Below are 22,168 nucleotides of genomic sequence, written 5' to 3'. Positions count from 1 at the left end.
GCATTTCAGATTCTATATGGAACCTGCAAACAGACACAAATTAAGCACACAAGTGATGCAAAGCACACAATTTTTCTGGATCAGTTTGAGTCTTTTTATTTTTACATGTACAATAAATGTGGGGCAGGTCTCTCAACATACAAGGCTTTGTAACGTGACTGAATCTTGAGTATTTTTTTCAGAAATATCCATGGTGCCTTTATCCAACTAATACAGGATATCATCAGGATATTGTCCTTGTTCACAAAGACGGATTACGGCTGCAGTCAGTGCTGAGATACACCAACTACTGATGGAGTACAATGTTTTCTCCAGTTGTTACCTGAGTTTACAGTGTTGTATGAGGTATAGTTTTAAATCTGAGTACAAACACCTACATTATTATGTAACAGATTGATTTAAAGCCAACTATCAAAATATATGAATATGCATTACATTCTGTGTATGCGATTAAGGAAAAGGATATGCAATTATACAGGTTCCAGCTTGTTCAAGCTAAATGTTTTCATCAATCATTTCATTTCACTTTAACTCCAACAGTGAAACAACCTCAATTGGGCATTTGTTTTCACAGTGGTTACACTTCAAATTCTATTTATTCACCGTGTCCTTGGAAATGATGGATGGTTTATAAGAAACTATCTGATTACTTTTCTTTCATCAAGTCAAAACAAAACTCATAAATGTTCACACAAGGAGAACAGTCGGTTATCTGTGATGTCTTGTGTGGAAGACATTGCAGCATTTTCTTTACAACTAATGTGGTTGTGTTCATCTGGATCCGCTCCAACATTTACTGAGATCGTACATGTTTGGAACCAGTTTTGTTGAAATGTGTCCAACAGTTTTTGTGTAATGCTGCTGACAACCTACCAAACAGACATTGGTGAAAACATAACGTCCTTGATTATTAGTCCATTATCTAGTTATTTCTTCTCCCAACATAATAGACGCCTTACGTCATATTGTTCATGTGATTCCTTCTGGCAGATGCACCGTGACTGGTTGGGCACTTGACTGACAGGTAGTGGGTGGAGTTGGTGACAGTGTGAGAATTTTTCAATTGAGCTTATTAAAAGATATAGGTGGGGAGATAAGGGAAGTAAATTTCAATAATTAACAAATATTAAATTAATAGGAATTAAATTTGAAATTAACAGCCAAATGTGTTATTCCAAGGCTGCAGGGCGTCATGCACTTTTTTTAGGCAAACCATCCGATCCGAGTAGATGTTGAGCAGCGTTCTCCACAACTTGAGGTCCTGGTCCAGCCTTGAACACAAAACAGGGACAACATTATATCTCTGCCTTGTAATGCCAATATAATGTTCAATCTTTAGAAAGATGCACAGATACATAGATGGGAATAAGATAACTTCAGTAGCTGTGTAAAATAAAACTGACAAAGGGTGCAACAGAAGGATTACAGTCGTGTACCTTAGTGCTGATGATATAACTTATTCCCTTTGGCGTTGGCTCTAAACCAATGGCCTTTTTCAGCTCCTCAGAAAGAGCAACATGGTCAACTGGAAGACCTTTAACAAACCTGCAGACAAGTAAGACACATTTTATAGATGAAAGATCATAATTACAGAGTTAGATAACACATTGATGGACAATGTAACACCAACAGCAAACACTCATGCACACACTCACACCTACAGGCAATTTAGAGCTGATCAATTCAACTGAAACGCATGTTTTTGAAGGAAGCTGGAGAAGCTGGAGAGAATCCATGCAGACACAGGTTCATACAAACTCCGGACAGGAAGGACTTGAACCCGGAACCTTCTATCTGTGAGGCGACAGTGCTACCCACTGTGCCAGCCACTTATATTTTAAATACATGAATTTAATTGAATGTAAGAAACAATTTGTAGAAAAATACACATACTAAGTAGGCCTAGTAGTATTCAACTCACTGTCCTCCGTTGGTCTCTGGGGGGAAGAAATTTTGAACCACCTGAACGAACTCAGGAACATGCTGCTGTAGAGTGAAGATCACGGCATTGGGTCCTGCATCAAACGTATAACACACCTGTTTGGAAACAATCATTCTATCATATTCTGATTCCTGGGTTATAAAGTCATCTCATAAATTTCTCTGTCTATCACAAGACTGTGATTTAAAGAACTGCTTCATGACTACTTTTGGTAGTTGTAGTTACATATTTTAGCTCCATTTTCTTCATGTGCTCTATATCTGATGTGATTGTCCCTCATTTTTGAAGACCTTCAATTTTTACCTAGTAGCCCTGTTTCATAACATTTTAATGTATTACCTTACAATCATTGCAGTGAACGATATCCATCACATTTTATTTGATTTAGAGTTTTCAGAATTGTCTTTTTTTTAAACTAAAAATACACAGTAGTCCAAGTGACAGAACAAAAAGAAAACCTTGCACAGATCTGATTTCTGTAATGCTAATTACAATTGCTCACCCTGGTCTCTCCATAGTGTCTGTTATACTGATGCACCAAACTGATAACCTTTTGTGACACGCTGTTAAGGTAGAAGATGGGAGGATACGTGTCGAGGCAGGTAGCATGAAACTGGTTACTGTCCTTCATGGTTAGTTCAGCAAATGCAGCAAAGTCTTTTCTCCGTATCGCCTCAGTCATTTCTACCATTCGCTCTGGGACAACAGACTCAGCCCGATGCTGAGAAAAGAGACATAAACCCTCTTGTGAATAGCACTTTAAAAACTGATATAACAATCCCAATCCCTCAATATACAGGACAAACAATGAAAAAAATATTTATACTAATAAAATTACTCAATCATGTACATTTAAGGAAGTTACCTTCAAGAGACAGCTTGTTTTTACACTGGTTTGCATCCCAGAAGTGCTTCCAACTGTTTTTTTATCAGCACTGGCCTGTGGCAAAATACATCAATAAAAACAAACCATTTATAACTACTGATCAGTGTGCATTTTATGTTGCGAGAAGCTAGTTGCTACTTTCTCATTACACAAAAAAGTCATTTATAGAATAAATTAACAAAAGAATATCATGGTGGCAAGACTGAAAACATTTTAAAAACTCATATGTAATTTCTTTGTTTTCTTTCCCTCTCAAACTCACACAAAATGACCTACCACAAGTACAAGGATTCTGAGATCGGGCCAGTGTGTCTCTTGCTCCACCTGTTGGGCAAGGCTGTCCCTGCCATCCTCTTGCTGCCCCATGATCCACTGGACAAACCCTCCATACAGACTCCGGCATGCACTGCCTGAACCCTGCCGTGCAATACCAGACAATTCCCCTTCTACGTCGAAAACCCGTGCCAGAGTGTAAACTGCAACAGATAAACAAAAGTGTATGAGATGAGCATGTAACATAAAATCAAGACTGTGTGTCATGCTGAAGCATGGGCACCTACATGAACTTGTCTTCTTGTGTGCGGATACGAAACCGTTGCACGAGTCTTCAGTTAAGTTGCTTTATACGCAAATAAAGTCTGAATACACATACCTAGACAAGCAAACCCAGCAGCTGAGGAGGCGAGGCCAGCAGCAGTAGGAAAGTTGTTAACAGAACAGATGTGGACTTTGTGAGACAAGCTGGTCGAATCCAAACTGCGGTCACCATCATTACGTCTCTTCCTCGCTAATCGTCGAACTAAATACAGAAACAAAATTTAAAAAATAACACAAGGGCCTGCACTCTTATTTTTCTTCTATTTTGCAAAAAAAACAAAAAACAAAAATTAAAGGCTCACTTTCTCTCAGACAAGATTGTAGTCTTGGATGACTTATGTCCTCCTCTTTGCCATTGAGCCAAATTCGATCTTCCAAAAATGACCTACTGGTTGCAACTGTTGTGGTTGTTTTAAGCTTGACAGAAGGAAGACAAGGCAGATTCTACAGATGAGATTTTTATAAAGATATCTTAATATTGAATATGACATCATTTTGTTTTAGCCATCATCCAAGCAGAATCCAACATCAACTGGAATCATGCACTTGCGAGTATTTAACATTTATTTTTAATCTGCGACCATAACACACAAATATTGAAGCAATACTACAAAAAAAAATACAAAAAATGAAATAAAAATAAAAACAAGCTACAAGTGAATAGAATTTAATTATGACTAAATCAACCAATGCAGTTAATTTCAATACCTGGTCTTGATGCAACGTGACGCTCAAAGATGAGTTAATGGGTAGAATTAATTCTTCATGTCTCTTCCCCCCTGACAAGCAAGTTCATTCACAATGAGCAGACTTAAATAAAACAAGAATTAAATTACATCCATTTAGAGCACAGTAGTGTCACCACACTAGTAACCGGAATTTTGGAGATAAAATAGGATTGAACGTTTTCAATAAAACACAAACCTAACATAAAGTTAAATAGGGTCGAACACAACTAGAGCTGATACTCACAGTATTTGATGACAGCTATATTCACAGGAGCCGTGCATGTCACTACGTTTAGCTTGTCCATATTGTGTTCTGTTTGTACTTGTTTAAACTATACCCGTCATAAAGTGGAACTCTCGTGTTCAGCAGGTACAGCTTTTAGCTAACATGAATGAACCTTACTTTAGCCGAGGTCCTCGAGGTCTCTCTCTCTCTCGATTGGCTGGGACTGAACATGTGACCAGTATCACGACGAATCAGACCTAAGATACTCCGTGTAATCAGTCGGAAGAACCAATGAGAGTTCATCGCACCACGGTCGTGCGAAAGTGGGCTAAGAACTGACGACGCCCCTTTTCAAATTAATGGACTAGAATTTTATACAGTATGCCAGCTGGGATAGGCTCCAGCTCCCCGTGACCCGCTACGCGGATACATCGGCGGTACATGATAATGAATGACTGAATGAATACACTTTATGACTGTTTATTTTTGTGATATCTTTAAAGACAGCTTTATGCTTTGCTTTGATCTTGCAGATGCTGCCGTACATACGGTACTGCTTTCATATACAGTACTTAATGAACAGTAGAGAAAGAGGACATGAAGGTAGCTGGTGTGAGAGAAGAGGATGCAGAAGACAGGGTTAGATGGAGGACACCGATTCACTGTGGCGACCTCTGAAGGGAAAAGCCGAAAGGAAAAGAAGACTTCATGAACAGTAACATGTTTTACACGGATATAGCAAATAAGTTACCCCAGCCTGCTATAAGGAATGCAAATGATGACAAATGCGATAATGGCCATTCTACATAAATCGCCCTGACAGTTTACAGTACATGTCTGTACAAGATTCCCTCTCTTTCCGCTTGTCAGCGCAGACACGTTTACCCCAACGCGATGATGAACAGCAGCTTGAAATGCTGTACAGGTATTGAACAGTAATTCAAAGTTTTCCAATCTGGATTAGTTGGGAGTTAACTGTGTAAATTAATGTCAGTAAAGTGTTTCTTTCAGTTACTCTGTTTGAATTTGTCAACAATGATTGTGATAACAAATCTTATTTGCAAGTCTTGTCGGTCTTGAGAAAGCATATTTTATTTATTTTATTAATAATAAGACATCTCATCTTTTTATTTATTTTTTATTTCAAACGTATTTGGACACATTTGACAAACTGAAACGAAATCCGAAGTATGAGATAGCTGATGAACAAAGAATAGATACTCCATGCTAACTTTCAATTAAGTCAAATCTGCATGTTGGTGAGGAAACTGTAAAGCTTCCTGTTCTTTGTGTTAATAGTCAAAACAGTAATAATTGTTAGCCTATGTCCATCTAAGTTTGAGAATAAAAAGCAAACCAGAAACCTCTTCAAAAAGATGCCATACTTATTAAAACAAGAACTGATTATTGTGGACTCATATCACAAGAACCATTTTCTTTTAAGGCTTTTTATGTAAACCTTTGTGGTGGAGATGAAGATATAGATGAACTGTCAAGGGTAAAATGTAAGCAGTACATATTTGTGACAAAAGATTATTTAATTTGACACTGGGAATTCTTCTTTCCACCACTTCGTTCCAATGTCAACTCCACTTTGTTTTTCTTCCCTCTTGGTATGTACTTTCATAGATACCCAGGTGCTAATGTGGCATCCCAGGATTCAGCTTTAAGGATGCTGTCAGAGTCCCAGTAAAGCAGATCTTCTCATGACTTTTCAGTTAATTCCAGGGTTCCAATGTAAAGTTAATCATCCTCGTCATCTGAATCCATCACCCTCCGTCTGTTGAACTGATAAGCATAGAGCATGCAAGGTAAGGTTGGAAAATCAACAAATGACAAAGAATCCAACAAAGATGACACTTCATTGGAACTTACTTTGACAGTTGTTTTCCTTTCATTTTGTTGACTGACTTTTTCAAGAATCTCAATCAAGCCCTGCTCTGAAATCTGACAAAGGAGAAAACAGAATAATTGTACTTCTGGGAAATATAACATCAGCAACATCAGGGATTTCATCATTAGAGGTAGATTTTCTTACCTTCCTTCCCAACTGTCCTATTTGAGCCATTTGAATGAGATAGTTTTCAACTGCTGTGGCCTTGTCTGGCTTCACTAGTGCAAGACTGTTCACTTAAACAAGAAAATATTTTTAACATTTTTTGTTCAGCATGCGAGTGGCATTTCTTTGTGTAATTCAAAAATCTGTCATAAATATAGCTTCAGTGGAACACTGGACAAAGAGCCTTTCACTCCTTAAGTATGTCCTGTGTGACATGCTTATTAGAAAAGATAATTTTCAAAATAATTTCATATATTTCATAATATAATTTCTTTTAAGAAACAATAAAAAACAGTTTTCCCAGTGCAAAACCCAAAGACTCTTCATATACTAAAATACATTTTTTTAAAATTATATTTTCCTTAAAATCAAGAAACTGTAATCAGCAAATGTTTGACTTTTTTGGCTTGAAATAAGACTATTCATAAATTATGAAAATAATGTTGCCTCCATCTAACCCTGTCTTCTGCATCCTCTAATCTCACACCAACTACCTTCATGTCCTAATGAAAGAGGACATGAAGGTAGTTGGTGTGAGACAAGGGGATGCAGAAGACAGGGTTAGATGGAGGCAACTGATTCACTGTGGCGACCCCCGAAGGGAAAGGTCAGAAGGAGAAGAAGAATGAGTAAATAATCTTTTCTTCTTAGTAAGAAAACAACGTGAATACAAAAATGAAATTTCTTTCAATTGACAAGAGCACGATGAATTGAAAATGGGAACACTTAATACAGGTTGAACAAAGCACACTTACATCTAGCACGGGCAGACTGGTCAAGAACTTGAGCCAATACAGAGTTCCTCATTTCTTTTTCTCTGTGAAGTATAAAAATAGAATGTCAGCTCTACTTGCTCCTCATAGTTCTATAAAAATATACAGTAACGGAAAAACCCATTTATTAAAATGTAAAACCATCATAATACTGGTCTTGCAGCTGTAATACAGGTTTGCTGTTAAATTGCTGTTTTCTGTTCATACCTTTGTTTTTAAACATACAGTACCCTGTAGCGGTAAAAGCAATAATGTCACAATTGCATGGAGAAAATTCAGTGCATAGCAATTATTTTTTTAATATTTATTGGGGGATGAAGCTATATCAAAGTCAGATTGAATCTGTATTGTTTAGCAATTTTAAATTAATATGGAAATCTTACCTTTGTTTGGCCTCCTGTACTTGTTGATTATTTGGAGAATCCTGAAAGAACATGACACAGCACCATCACATTTCTGTTGTATTTCTGCATTCAAGTGGATAATGTAGAACTAGGAGCAGATTTTCACACCAGCTAAATTAACTGCTTTATGATCACAAACCAGATGAATACGTGCAAAAAATCTATAGCTTCAGTGACATTTCAAAGTTCAACTTCAAATTTATATAATTTAGTATTTAAGACTTAGTTGAGGATCTAAGTATTAAATATTGTCACATAAAGTTAAGAGTACATGTGTGTGAATGAGGGACCCAAGTAGAAGAGTGAGGTTACAGGGAGAAGAGATCGAAAAGGTGAAGGATTTTAAGTACTTAGGGTCAACAGTCCAGAGCAATGGAGAGTGTGGAAAAGAGGTGAAGAAGAGTGTACAGGCAGGATTTTTTCAAAGACAAGAGATAGAGCTGGAGGTAGCAGAGATGCTGAGGTTCTCTCTGGGAGTGACCAGGAAGGACAGGATCAGGAATGAGTACATCAGAGGGACAGCACATGTTAGAGGTTTTGGAGATAAAGTCAGAGAGGCCAGACTGAGATGGTTTGGACATGTCCAGAGGAGAGATAGTGAATATATTGGTAGAAGGATGCTGAGTTTTGAACTGCCAGGCAGGAGGCCTAGAGGAAGACCAAAGAGGAGGTTTATGGATGTAGTGAAAGAGGACATGAAGGTAGTTGGTGTGAGAGAAGAGAATTCAAAGGACAGGGCTAGATGGAGGAAATTGATTCGCTGTGGCGACCCCTGAAGGGAAAAGCCGAAAGGAGAAGAAGTTGAGTAATTGCTCATTAATTTAGTCTTTTTCATATTTCTAAAATATCCAACCTTTAATAAGCCCGTCAGTCTGCCGACTAGTTTTGAATTATAATCACCATAATCACTCAGAATTGCTAACTTTACATTCGGATTTTGTTCAGTCATGAACAGCTAACAGTCGTTATCAGAGGGGTGTGTGCTCCTAGAGCTGTCAAGCTAAAGTTAGCAGTGCTAATCTTCGTTGTTATTACAGTGATTTTTCTCGTTAAGTATCAATTCAACAACTTTTAGTGTGGACGACACTCATAGAGGAGCTATAGATCTCGCCTAAGCGACTCTTCGGTTGACTGAAAGTAGCACTAGCTAGCATCACACTGAAGTCCTTTTAAGGCTGGCGTCAACACGTTTACCGTTCATGTTTTCCGTACCTCGTTCTGTGCTTGTAGTTCCGCCATCCTTCGTTGCCTAATCGCCGCCAATTCGTCATCAGCCATTATTTACGAAAGTGTTGTTGATGCAAGACTTAATGGGGACTGAAGTTACAGATTTTGGGGCTACAGTATGCACAACTCCTAACGGCAAGGCCCTACCGCGTCCAGACGAGTGTAATCAACACTGATAAAGTGATCCAAATTGCAAAGCTAAATAATCGAGCACAGAGAACTGAGGATGTAGAGAAAGTAATTTCCCGACAAAATAGAAGATTTAAAAATTTTTGACACATGCAGAAGACATACTCGTCAAATATCAAGCTACATTGTTTGTTATTTTATAGATATTTACTATTGTAGTTAACAATTAATGATGCTGGGCATGGCCTTGAGATGCACAGGAATTGGCATGTGTTTTTGACGTGCTTGTTTTTGAAAGAACAGAATACATACAATAATGTTAACAATAAAAGCTAAAAAGAGATGGTTTAAGAAAAAGGATACGCAGACAGTTTCATGTGCATTTTTTTTAAAGAAGAAAAACAAATGTACTTGCAAAAGGTCCTTTTTAAAAATCCATATTTTAATTACAGAATCATTCACATGAAGGCTTTTATCTTGTGAATAATCAACTTGAGCTGAAATATGTTCTTATTAAAAGTGCCTTTGCTTGGAATGTAGGCAGGTGATCCGTCATGGGAGCCTCAGGAAGATGATCAATTTTGGTCTCTAGCTCCCTCTGTATGTACTAAAAGAAAAACAACTCAGGAGAAGAGGCACGTGGTACTTTTGGCCTGAGTCATTTATAGTGAAGGTAATCTGCAACAAAGCGACAAAGATGAAGGAGATCAGTAACTACCTATAAAATATCATGCATCATAAATATCAGAAGTTAAATGAGTACAAACTCCAGATGTAGTTTGGACTATATTATAACACCAAAATGAAATCCGAATCAACAACAATATGTCTGACAATGGCAGCGGAGGAATGCAACCTTTTCTCACCTCAACATACGGATAAAAACAGGTCTGTCCCATGCTCTCCCAGTACTGAGCAGTTTCAAATTTAATTTTATAAACACCTGGTGTAAACATTTGTTTTGTGATTAGCCCTGGGCATCGTCCATCATCATTGGTGATCCTGTTAAGACAATCTATGGTTGAAGACTTGTGGAAAAAAAAGATACATTGAGAAGTAGAATGAAAGATTTTCCTGTGATCATACTTTCTTTGGTACTGGTATCTTGTATGAGATATATTTACCTAGTGTTAATCAGACTCCAGGCATTAGTGGATGGGACTTTTTTATAGAGACTGAGTGCCATGTTTGAGCCAGGAACACCCATTGCAGTATTTAGCACATGGATAGTCAGAGGACTAGGTGAGTCTGTCATTCCTGTGATCTACAAATTAAAAAAAGAAAAAGTTAGACTGCTTTGATAATGTGATTCTCAAGCAAATGCATGAGACATTAGATCATGACAAAGGTTTCAAACATGCTGTACCATACATTGGCAAAAACTGCATATGTAGTGCATTTGTAGTCGGGAATTATTTGGATATGCAAAATGTAAATCCTGCATCAGGATACTGCAAGATAATCAATAAGACAATACCATATGACACTGGCTTGTGTCCTCTTGCGACTACATTACAGTGCAAGATAATACTGATTGCTTTTTATACAGATTTGTAATTTTGTTAATAGCAAAATATTTAAAAGTACCGGAAAATTAAATACAGTATAATATAAGTAATAATTTATTACGTCGGACAATCAAGTGTCAATCACTGCCTGGATTTTGTCCACCACTTCCTTACACATTTAATCACAGAGTTAATGTAGTCACTGACATGTATTTTAAGACATAAATAAATTGAATATATATATATTGTAAATAAATTATTCTTACCTTATTTTCAGTCAAAATATGACCCTTAATTTGCTGCAGCCTGTATTCACTCATGTTTAAAAACTGAAACTGGGGTAGTAGTTGTAAAAAGAAAGTTCAAATGTGCTTATCTTTGTGTCAACAGAAGACTGGTTGTGCAAGAATTCCTTTTGCACTCTTCTAAATAACAGGGTAGGATTAAAACTTCCTGTTTAAATGGAGCTGTTAGTGAAGGCGTGCTTATGCTCAGCCATAGGCAGTTTTAGACCTTTTTCTATTCCAAATAGAGATAGAAATAAGCACTAGTATCTCTCAGATGTGTTAAAAAGTGTTAAGTATGTCAGGGTATGCCACCCTGACAGACTAAACAAACTTAACGACACTCAGCCAATGGAAATGCACAATCCAATTGATGATGCGATGACTTGTGTTCCGCTTGTTTAATGTTAAATGTCTCATCTCGCTGTTGAGCAGTGATGATAAAGATGGCTCTGGCTTAGCAGCGTAAAGGCTCATGGTGTGACTGATTATCCAGGTTAGTGTTCTGTTGAGAATTTCTATTAAAACCATGGAAATGACCACAAAATGCATCTGCTTACACAAACATGGCTAGCACAACACGTAGTCCTTGTCTATTAAATAATCTTCTAAACACAAAAGGACAAAGTTGGCACAACACACAGATAACAGATACACGTGAGGCTGAGTCAGGCTGCTGGTGAGCTCAGTTCTCAAGGGGAGTGTAAGCCAAACACTATAAAGATCAGGGTCAATGAACATTCAAGGCTCTTCTCCAGGTTTTGCTCAGAGTAAAACTCTTAACAGTTCATATTGGAATTATTAAATCGAGGTATATCTCCTACAGGTATTCGAACATACAAATTATTAAAAACGAATCAATATACAAGCTGTCCACAATGTTCTGCCTTAGTTGAAACTAACTGAAAATAACAATTTTATGGGAACTTGCCCATGTTAGTATCGTGTGTGTGTGTGTTAATCACTTCAACAACTAGCTCATTCGGTTTGCTAATTGGCAAGTTATGATGATTCAGGCTGGGTATTTAGCAATCTTATTTAATTCCCACATTTTAGCATGTTTTTTGTCATAATAGAATTAGGCTGGTATGAGGGAATATCAACAGCACCTTCATTCACTTGCAATGTACTTTTTTCATAGACGGATGGATATCCAAAGCTTTGGATAACCATTACCTGGATAACTGAGAACCTGCACAGACAGACAGATGGATGGATATTTGGCATCCTTTAGTAGGTGAGAGCAAGGTCAAAGGTTATGTTAGCTTTGTTACCTGCTGATTGTCACCCAATGACTTGACTCAAAGGAAAGCTCAAAGCCATCTTTTAATGATAAAGCATCAATTCAAATTCACTCTCACATGAAAATAACTCAGAACATGACAAAAAGCTAAAGTATCAAAACAGTGACAAAAATAAAAAAAGAATAATGAGGAAAAAGTAAAAAAGAACAAGACAAAGTATCCATTAATTAGAACCTGATATGGCATGAGACATGGACTGACTCTTGTTCTTTGGTGCTACAAATCACAATGAGCTGGCACAGCACAGGACAAAAGGGGACAAACTATGTATATATGAAGTAGGGGAACACAGGAAGAACCAATCAGAAGCGGGGTTGCCAATCACGCTGGCGGGAAAACCACACAAATGGAGGAAGTCAGGGTCTGAAATCAAAGGGAAGGGATGAGTACCACAATAAAACAGTAAGTGGATGACAAATTGTAGATACAAGACAAAAACTTAACATACAGAACTTCTTGGACATGGCACTGACTGTATTAGCCTCAATAACTGCATAAACAATCTATGTTAAGAATGTCTCTTCCCCTCTTTAAAATTTCCTGCTTCGATGTGTTAATGCTTTCTTTTAGTGGTCACAGGAATAATAAATAAAGAGAGAGAGGGGAGAGAGGGCAAGAAGAAGGTGAGAAAGTTTACAGTCAAGTCAAATGTTATGTATAATGTACTTTTCATAACTTTTTTAATATAGTGGCAAGGCAATTAATAGAATAACAACATTTTTACTGTAATGATATACATATACAAAGCCCATATATACAAATCTTAAAGATGTTGATGTTCAACTGCTTTTGATATTGGTGTCACAAATATTGAATATAAATAGAAATAAATTCAATAAATATGAATGTGATTGCTTATGGTTGTCAGTGCAACAAGAAATAGAGTGAAATGGTGAGAGTGAGACAGATAGAAAGAGAGTGTGAGAGAGAGAGACAGAGTTATTTCCATAACACGAGGAGAGGAAGAAGTATTTTTGGCAACAAACCCATCCAGGATAATAGTTTCAGCATCATCTCAGTTTCTCTTCTTCATTTTTCATTCATCTTGCTTTTTGAGAAATGTGTAAATCATGGCAGGTTCTGTTTCGTTGTTGGGATTGTGCAAAATAATGTTTTTTTTTAACTGTCTGCAGGAAATGTATCTTGTCGTATATTGTCTTGGTCTCCATGTTCAGTTGACTTGATAGTCATGGTCATTGCTTCAGTCAGCTTCCAATGAAAATTTTCATGTGTTTTCCAATTATTCTGTTTGTGGAATTTTCTTTTTTGGGTGTGTGTGTAAGCTTCTTGCTTAATTATCCTGGCTTGCAGGACTTTTCTTGGTGCACAGCTGCCTTGCATCAGCCTACGTGGATATGACTTGCTCCCATTGTTTTCCAAAGGCTGTCATCTCTATGGTAGCTGTGTTGTTTTACCATCATATTTCCCTTACCTGAGTTTATCTGACCCCTCTCCACCTGCAATTCATCATCCTTAGATGAATTTGATTTGTGATTTGCCCAGGTGTCTGTCTTTGCTGAATCATCTACTTAGTTTGTTGTTTCCGTGGTTCACTTTTGTAGTCAGGAAGTCCTGCTGCATGATGCCATCTGCCTGGCATCTGGGTCCAAATGCTCCATTCACATTGTGACAGGAGGTTGTTGCAGTCGGCGTCTGTGTAACATTGGCGATTTTCTCCTTAACTAGGCATACAGCTTGTGTGTGTGTGTCTGTGTGTCAGTGTGTGTGTATTTTCAACAAAGCATCCAGGGACAGAAGAAAGCAGATGTTGTATAGTTCAAAACCAATTTGAAAGATGATCCACTACTATATGTATATTATTCATGGTTTAGTTGAATGTTGAAAGTGAGAATTTAATCTGTACAGTTATTCACATTATATAACATGATATTTTTCTAAACCACCACTGTTTTTTTCTTTGCCTGTTTTGATCTTTCAGAATAAAAACACACTCCGTGTACTGTATTTATAGTCAATATGAAAATACTTTAGTGTGACAATGAGTATTTCCACTTGGCTTATCTTAAGAATGCAAACAAAACATGTAACACCATAGGAAGTATAATATCATCTCTTTTGTTAAAAAAACAACAACATATGAGAATCCCTAAAGCAAGAATAAAATCATATAGTTCTACGATTACAATTAAGTTTACATTAATACACAATATCAGACACCGACCGGTCTCAAACAGCCAAACACATGGTGGAAGAGAGTTGTAACTGTCCTCTAATACGTTTGAAGTGGAGAGAACATAGCATGACATAACAAGGCCATTTTGATCATATTCCTGTCAGCAACTTACAAGCACAAGCCAGACTTTTGTTTTGGTTCTGAATCATTAGTGTGACTGCCCAGTCTCTGAAGGATTACTGTGGTTTTCTCTTCTACTCTGGTATCATATGCACTAAACAAAAAGTAAGTTGAGCATTAATAAAAAGCCCTATCAAGGGATCAAATCTGAGATATACAGAAGCAGTTTTCATTTCACACTGCATGCACCCAATATTCCAGTGTGAGCTTTATTCTAACTGATAATATTCAAATAAGCAGCATATAACCACCCAGACATCCAGTTTTGATTTCATAATGTTCAAACAATACAGAAATAATACAGTCATTTATTAATGGAAGTACAATGTTTCCTTGTATCCACCTGTTTTGGAGAGAAATTGGAGAGGCAGCATAAATTTGGAACCTTCAATACATATCAACACTGGAATATTATCAATGGTAAATATAACTAATTTTAACCTTTGTTCCAACAGGCATCCAATCATTACTCTCTTTATTACACCTCTCTCTCCCTTTAACCGACACAAAAAAATCTTCTCAATCACATGATCATCTACTCTGTGAGTTTTTGTTCTCCTGCTGGGATAAGCTTAATTGTATTGTTTTATCTGATATGTACACCACATTGGAGGGAAGTACAGCCTCTGATATAAATAGTAGCTTGGTTGTTGGTTTTGTTGTTCTCTTCCTCCATTTTTTGGCACGTAATCCATGTCATCTACATTTTCTTTTTTCCCCACTCATATTTCCTCCTCATGGTCAGAGCTGTGGTTGCTCATCTGTAGCAAACAGACGTAAGGAGACAAACAAAAGAGACATTGTGTTAAACTATAAGCTGCATGCAATGTAATAATGCAAGTAAAAATTGATGTCACTGTAGTGTTGTCTCAGCAATATTTTCACTTGGCCAAAACAGATATAAACTTATCTGATCTACTTTAAAGCAAAAGCACAAAATAATACAAGATAGATGAAGATGATGTTGCTCTGGAAGGCGAAAATGTGCTGTAAGGGCAGAAGAAAAACAATGGGTGCATTTTCTTATTCTTTAGTGAACAAGTGTACGCAGATGTCGGAGACATTTACCATGTGGTGATCGTCCTTGGGCTCCCTCAGGTCAGGGCTGCCCCTGTGAATTAGATGGTAGGAGTTGTGTGGAGAGAGGGAGGAGAGGGAGTGTTCTGGGCTGCTGCCAGACAGAGCGTATGGCGATCCGGCTGGACTGTCCTCTCTCAGGGGAGATCCTACAACACAGGAGTGAACACACGCACTCACATGACCAGGTTGAATTTGGCAGCACAGATTACTGTGAGTCCAAATCAAAATCTCTGCTCTCAATCCACTGGTTTTAGAGACGAGAGTGTTAGCGACAGCATGAAGGACAGATGAGGAGGAAATGAGAGACGTCAGAACCGGGTGGACAGGAGTACTGAGATCAGATGTTAAGTTGAGAACTATGAAAGAGATCTAAATCAAAGTGGATATTAAAAAAAAACCCACAATAAGATTAAAGGCCTATCTTTGTTTCTTAACATAATGCTCAACACATGATGCACTATATGAATAAATCTTTTTCACTTTGCATGAGCTGTAGAAAAGATTGCAACAAAAAAAATGTCTCCAGGAAGAATGCTACAGCTTCGTCTCGCTCACAGCATGCGCTATAGCGTGTCTGGACAGATGCAGTCGCTGTGTTACATTCAAATGTCCACATGACGGCAGCAGCAGCTCTTCTGGTTGCTGCTGTTGCCAAGTTTCTTCTATTTTGCTCTTTTCTGAAGCTTCATCAGTAAGTGACTTCAAACACCTTGTTTGTTCAGCATATTCCAATTCCAATTTGTTCACAACCATAAATCAGAAAACCTGTACTCCAACTGAGATCAGCTCTGATTTGACATTTTAAACACACCCAGACTGAAAGGAAACACTTTATTTATGTGTTAAATGGGAGCGGCTCTTTTGCTGCAGTCCATTCCTGTGCCTGTAAATTCCCTGAAGCACAGATACTGAATTATTGTCATAAGAGTTGTGACTAATCAAAAGGCTAAATAGATTTTCTATCATTCAATCTCACCCTCACCTGCCTCCATTGTCTTTGTGTATGAGCATCTCACCTTTATGGTCATTCCTCAGTGTGTCCATCCTGTCCAGACTGTCAAGTAGTCCATCGATCTGTGTCTTTATGAGAGTCAGCTCCTTTTTAATCACCTGCAACTCCTCCATACCCACTGCAGGTAAAGAGCAAGAGTGAGTACATGTAAAAGGCATGAGGAAATGGAACCTACACATTTCTCAGAGGAAAGTTTTGGGGAAGGTGTAGAAATGTGCAGCGTCTAATCTAATGCACGCTTCTTTCTGGGACCTGCTTGCGTTACTCACACTTGGCCGCGGATGAACCAGAGGAGTGGGCTCTGGAACTTTTGGAGTGAGTTCTGTCTCGGCTGCGTCTGTGCCTGGCAGAGTAGGAGGAGGAACGCGATCGTTTAACCTGACTGGGTCCCATTGGAGGCAGGGGTGACATGGACGCTGGCACACGCTGATAGTCATACACCCTAGAAATTCAGCAGATATAGTTAAAATCTATTCTTCAACTGTGTTCACACAGTTAGTTTGTTGAATTTCTTTTAGGAAGTGCTCTGCAATTTATGCAGTGTTTTTCTGAACAGCAAGGAGAGAAAATATTCACAAGCACAGGGGTTACTGGAACCTATTTTAGCTGAATACAGGCTTATATTATGATATTATATCTTTTTCATCTTATTTATTGTATATTTTTTATTCATTTTCCAAGTGGCTTCTCCCTCTTCACAGATCATGGGGGTTGCTAGAGCCTATTCCAGTGGACTCATGGGCAAGAGGCCGGGAGACAATCTGGACCCACTGCCAGTGAATCGCAGAGCATATTCATTTCTCAGTAACGTTATATGATGTGCTTTTAATGGTTTATTAGTGATTTTACAATTCCAGTTTTTTGGCGGACAGAAGTAATGTCAAGTAAAATGACATAAATTGTATTTTTATTTTTCCATGTATTTGTTTTGTAAACCCAAAATGATGTAAGCCGAGTTATGTCTGTATTAACACTGTATTTAATATGAAGTCCTAGCTCTAAGAAGCCATTTACACAAGCTAAAAAAAACCCAAATGTTATTGAAGTAAACGGATGATAATAAAGAAAGAGTACCTGTTCAAGCATGTTATGTACAATTGTGGGTAGTTGTATTCAGTGTTCTTTTGTCTTTTGTTTATAATCTCTGCTTCTCTGTAAAGCCAGTGCTAGCGTTGTCTTCTCCCGGTGGAAAGCTCCATTTCTCTATCTGTCACTGAATGTAATTGGTTCTGTCAGAGCCAATCAATAGCTCCCTGCCAGGCTAGTAATGCCGGTGACAGGGGGTGTATCACAGTCAAAGTCTATAGTGCTTACAGACATATCACTGTGTGTTTGTGTGTGTTGGTCTACAAAAGTGTGTAAGTTAATAAAAATTGAAGTGATGTGATTGAATCAGGATGATTTAGCCTCACATTTAATGTCTGCAGTTACAGAAGACCTTGTTTCAATGACCGGATGAACCATGAGACCAAAATCAACCAATTGCCAGCTTGAGCAGCTGTGGGAAGTATGGGAACTGTGAGAATGAAGCCTAAGGAGGCTTTTAACAATGTGTCTGTTTACACTGGCATGAAATCAAACTACTGTAGAGCTTGGCCAGTGTTGGATCAGCCATCTGAAGCACTGAGAGATTCCCATTGGGCCAGCAACAACCCAAGATGTACATTTATCAAAGCCTGACCTCAACTTTAAAACTGCCACATCCTGTGTGTCTGACTGGCACAGGTGAGAGGACGGCTGAGTCACTGTGGTTTTATTCACTGCAAATCTGTCAAATCCAGCCAACAACTTGTGGTTTTGTCTGTGCTCTCTCTCTCTCTCTCTCTCTCTCTCTCTCTCTCTCTCTCTCTCTCTCTCTCTCTCTCTCTCTCTCTCTCGCTCTCTCTTTCTCTCTCTCTCTCTCTCTGTCTCTCTGTCTCTCTCTCTCTACCTGGTCCCTCCATGAATAATACAATTGAGCAAAATAGACAAACTGAACAACATCAACAACAAATGAAGGAAATAAAAGGATTTCCTTCAGAATAATACAGCCAAACATTGTCAAATACTGTTTTTATTATTATCTAAATTTGGTTTAATTGCCATTCAGTCAGCTGAGACTAAGAGCCTGAAAGCACTGGCATCAAAGAGCAAAGAGAGCAGATCAGTGAGCCTCAATACTAGTTACACCTGTTAGTCAGGGTTCTGCAGCCAAAGAGGCAAGAAGGAAGATAAGAGAGAAAAGATGAGAAACATTTTGAGTCAGCTCTTTAGGTCTCCGGTGATAACTGGAGCCGCAGGTGCCTTGTCACCCTCCGAATTACAAAAAATGTGTTTGAATAATCTTCTGAAACATTGAACTGCTTGTTATGAAAGGTTGTAATTAATTATGACTTTACTTCAACAAATATGACACTCATTACAGTGAAGACATGTCATTAGGGAAGTCCAGAATTATGAATCGAATGAAGTTTATGTCGACTCACAATCTAGTAGAAGTGTAAAAACGATCTTCTTCGCTAATGAGGACTTTTAAGTTGGCTATATTAATTTCACTTTTATTTTCATTGCGTTTTATTTATGACTCCAACTAAAAAGAAAGGAGTGAAAAATATCATAAACAAACTTTTTGCCTCATCGCTTCAACAGTCGGATTAGTATCATGAGTGAAGACTTTGGTGTGTTTGTCAGATGACCTTGTGCAAAGTGAAGTGGAAATGTTAACATGCGTTGATTCAAATGTTTGCAGGCCTGGCATTAAGGTGCTCCCTGCTAAAGGCAGGCCATCTCATCCGTCTCATCACAATCTGGACACCTGGATCAAAGATAGTCTGAGCATAGCCTAAATGGTTTCTGCAAAGCCAGAAGCTTTGAAAAGCTCTTCTGCCGTGCATCGCGTTAGCCAAGAACCGGAAAACAAGCTGTCAGCAACAATGACTTGGAGTCAGGCAATGATTCAGATATACTGACTGAGCCGTGAGCCAATTATAGACATCCTTGTTCCTGAAACATTTCCCTTATTTTTTTTTTCTGTTTTGTGGGATTCTGTGAAGCTTCTCTATTTGATACTAATATCTTTGCACAGACTGTCACCACACATAGACAGACAGGGATCACAATGTCACAAGGATGAAGTGTGTTAGGCCACCATGAATGTGTGAGATAAGAGGCTTTGAGCATTGTCCATGTGTGGAGACAAGAGACCAGAGAGTTATTGCAGTTTAAGGTCTTATAGAACAGTTTGCAAAGGCATATAGACAATATGTTGTAACACCAGCTTTGAAGTGAAATGGAACCTCAGACAGTATATGACAAGAGACGAGGAGGATTACAAAAACGTGTGTGTGAGCGTAAGTGTTTGTCTCTACGGATTAAACCCCACATGGAAAGCAGCTTTGTCAGCTCGAGCTGTTATCACTGCGCTAAAAGACATTTCTTTAAAAGACAATTCTTGTGCGTTCACACGAGAGGACAGTGGACAAAACATTTCTCTTTTCTTCACGTATTGATGTGCTCAAAGAATAAACACAACACACACACACACACACACACACACACACACACACACACACACACACACACACACACACACACACACACACACACACACAGACACACAACTGTCAGTAGTGCTCGCCAACAGCATGGGGAATAATCATGCACTGTGTTAAAACAAATTGAAAATCACAGTGTTCCCCCTGAGCAAAAAAAAAAAGCAAGGCAAACAAAATGTGGAAAAAAACAAACGCGCAAAAAAAAGCAAGAAAGCATTGACATGTGCAAAGGCAAAAAAAAAAAGGGATTGCTTTCCCTGTTTGTGTGTGTGTGTGCGTGTGTGTGTGTGTGTGTGTGTGTGCATTTTTGCTTGCACAATATGAAGTCTTTTATTCAGATGTGCTGATTGAAGTGTTTATGAGTTGGGCCTTGGGAATGTAAGAAGGTCCCTGAACAATTTCAACGGACAGAGCCACTCTGAGTGGAGCTCAGTCCAACAAACTACTTCATCACCTTAACTGCTGAACCTGTTTGTACGCCACATAGAAGTGCAATCTGCAGCAAGAAAAAAACACATTACTTGGGCGACTAAGAGGATGAAAATGAGATGATGACCTTGACCTTGGTCAAGGTCAAATTTCAGCTTTTGTACACTCAGGTACAAAGATGAGGGAGAAGGCAAGTGCGAGTTAGACCATAGGTCACAGATACTGCTTTGATCTATGAAAGTAGGTCAGAGCACTAGCTTTGATCTTTGACCTATGCAAGTAGGTCAGGGTAAAACTTTGAATTCAGGGGTGTCACGGGATGGCCTTCTCCCCTGTGGCCTTCTCCCTCGTTTTTCTATCTAATCCGGTTCCTGAGTGTACAAAAGTTGAAATTTGACCTTGACCTAGTTTTCTCAAGGTCAAGCTCATCACATATTTTCACCACCTTTATGTAATGTGTTTTTTGGTTCATCTTTCTATCTGCAATGGTTGCGAAGATATTTGGTGGACTAACTGACAGACTAACGGACGGACGAACACTAACAATTACAATACATCACAGCTTTGAAGCGGGATGTAGTAAAAACATATTTCTGCAGAAACTTCTCAGGTACGGACCCATAATAAAAGGTGGAACACCATGTCAAAGGTTCATGATAGCTGCAAAACCTACATTTGGTGAAACATTTTGGAAATGAAATAGTAAATAATCACTAAATGCAGTCTATTTGATATTAACGGTATATTGCCATTACACTTGAAATGGTCTATCTGCGTACTGCCTCTAAAATTCAAGCTTTACATACATAGTCCCTTCCTGCCGATGATACAATGAAATGCCTATTTATGCTCTACATAGGACAACGATCCACCCGTCCATAGTCTGTCAGAATGAATTTTAGCTTCATGTCCTTCACCGATCTCTGGTAGCATCACTCTGATTTTCCCATCGAATCCGTATCCATAAGGTCTCTGAAAATATGTTCAAATATACATACGAAAAGAGTGCAAACGACGTATGGAAAACTGTACCTGTCTTTGAGTCTATAAATGGGCTAAACATTAAGCACAGTCATGTTAGATTAGACCTCACGAATCCACAACCTCCACACTACACACAATTTTTTGTGATATTTTTTTGTCTGCATATTTGTATATGTGTATGTTAGCTCCATCATGCTGAACAATATTGGGCAACATTAAAGGAGAAGACAGAATGACTGATAGCTGGGTGACAGACACTAACAGGGAGCAGAGACAATAAGGATGAAGAATCCACTCTAGCCTCCTGTGACATGCAGACAAACAGTCAGATGTGTGAGCGGCCATGCATGGAGCTTTCTGACAGTACCTGTCAGAGTAGTCCTCGTGGTAGCTGTCATAGTCCAAGTCAAACTCAGATCTGCACAGGAGGTGGAGAAAACAGAGACGGTGGTTAGTAACGAATCTGTCAAAACTACATGACGCACATTTACTGAGACTATTACACATTTCACTTTAACAGTATGCTCGGTTGGCGATCCAGTGGGTAAATGTGAGTCTCAACAGAGTTGTATGGTACAATGACTTCATCTGGAAAGAATTCAGCATTTATGATCTCCAGCCAGCCAGAAAAAGACATTGGATATGTTCGGACTGCAACATCCATGGAGGAAAATCCATAAAAATTGTTTCATGCTTGCAATAGTACCGCTCGCTGATCACTAGTCGGCTTGGTGAGGCATGTGTGAGAA

At 38.5% G+C, this 22,168-nt stretch overlaps 4 protein-coding genes across 5 annotated transcripts in view; all 4 read right to left on the bottom strand.

The window, feature by feature from the left end:
- Nucleotides 1–80: 80 nt before the first annotated feature.
- mvda (mevalonate (diphospho) decarboxylase a) lies at nt 81–4,530 on the bottom strand. Of its 2 annotated transcripts, XM_068317750.1 has the most exons (10): nt 4,398–4,530; nt 4,134–4,204; nt 3,728–3,842; nt 3,481–3,627; nt 3,105–3,304; nt 2,808–2,882; nt 2,445–2,663; nt 1,922–2,037; nt 1,437–1,545; nt 81–1,271 (listed from the first exon to the last, which is right to left on the bottom strand). In XM_068317750.1, the coding sequence occupies exons 1-10, from the start codon at nt 4,456–4,458 to the stop codon at nt 1,191–1,193; spliced, it is 1,194 nt and encodes a 397-aa protein (XP_068173851.1). In that variant the 5' UTR covers nt 4,459–4,530; the 3' UTR covers nt 81–1,190. The 2 variants fall into 2 exon arrangements, with proteins under 2 accessions (XP_068173851.1, XP_068173859.1); XM_068317758.1 differs by lacking the exon at nt 2,808–2,882.
- Nucleotides 4,531–5,509: 979 nt separating this feature from the next.
- Nucleotides 5,510–9,003, bottom strand: pdcd5 (programmed cell death 5). Its single transcript, XM_068318363.1, has 6 exons — nt 8,828–9,003; nt 7,595–7,635; nt 7,194–7,255; nt 6,418–6,509; nt 6,255–6,326; nt 5,510–6,167 (listed from the first exon to the last, which is right to left on the bottom strand). The coding sequence occupies exons 1-6, from the start codon at nt 8,891–8,893 to the stop codon at nt 6,123–6,125; spliced, it is 378 nt and encodes a 125-aa protein (XP_068174464.1). The 5' UTR covers nt 8,894–9,003; the 3' UTR covers nt 5,510–6,122.
- A 396-nt stretch (nt 9,004–9,399) lies between these two features.
- uraha (urate (5-hydroxyiso-) hydrolase a) lies at nt 9,400–10,914 on the bottom strand. Its single transcript, XM_068319697.1, has 4 exons — nt 10,746–10,914; nt 10,096–10,235; nt 9,838–9,973; nt 9,400–9,649 (listed from the first exon to the last, which is right to left on the bottom strand). Exons 1-4 carry the CDS (start codon nt 10,797–10,799, stop codon nt 9,560–9,562), a joined length of 420 nt encoding a protein of 139 aa, XP_068175798.1. The 5' UTR covers nt 10,800–10,914; the 3' UTR covers nt 9,400–9,559.
- A 3,213-nt stretch (nt 10,915–14,127) lies between these two features.
- Nucleotides 14,128–22,168, bottom strand: part of LOC137597745 (heterogeneous nuclear ribonucleoprotein C-like) — a 51,993-nt gene continuing 43,952 nt past the window's right edge. The window contains exons 3-7 of the mRNA XM_068318362.1: nt 21,787–21,837; nt 16,743–16,915; nt 16,478–16,591; nt 15,450–15,607; nt 14,128–15,142 (exon numbers count right to left, since the gene is read on the bottom strand). Coding sequence (XP_068174463.1) covers nt 15,104–15,142; nt 15,450–15,607; nt 16,478–16,591; nt 16,743–16,915; nt 21,787–21,837 — 535 coding nt within the window. The 3' untranslated portion in view covers nt 14,128–15,103. The remainder of the gene's footprint in view (nt 15,143–15,449; nt 15,608–16,477; nt 16,592–16,742; nt 16,916–21,786; nt 21,838–22,168) is intronic.

The sequence above is a fragment of the Antennarius striatus genome, chromosome 1 (assembly GCF_040054535.1).
Source record: "Antennarius striatus isolate MH-2024 chromosome 1, ASM4005453v1, whole genome shotgun sequence".
Classification (NCBI taxonomy): domain Eukaryota; kingdom Metazoa; phylum Chordata; class Actinopteri; order Lophiiformes; family Antennariidae; genus Antennarius; species Antennarius striatus.
Note: the sequence above shows the minus strand (reverse complement) of the source record. Positions and strands in the feature narration are given on the sequence as shown.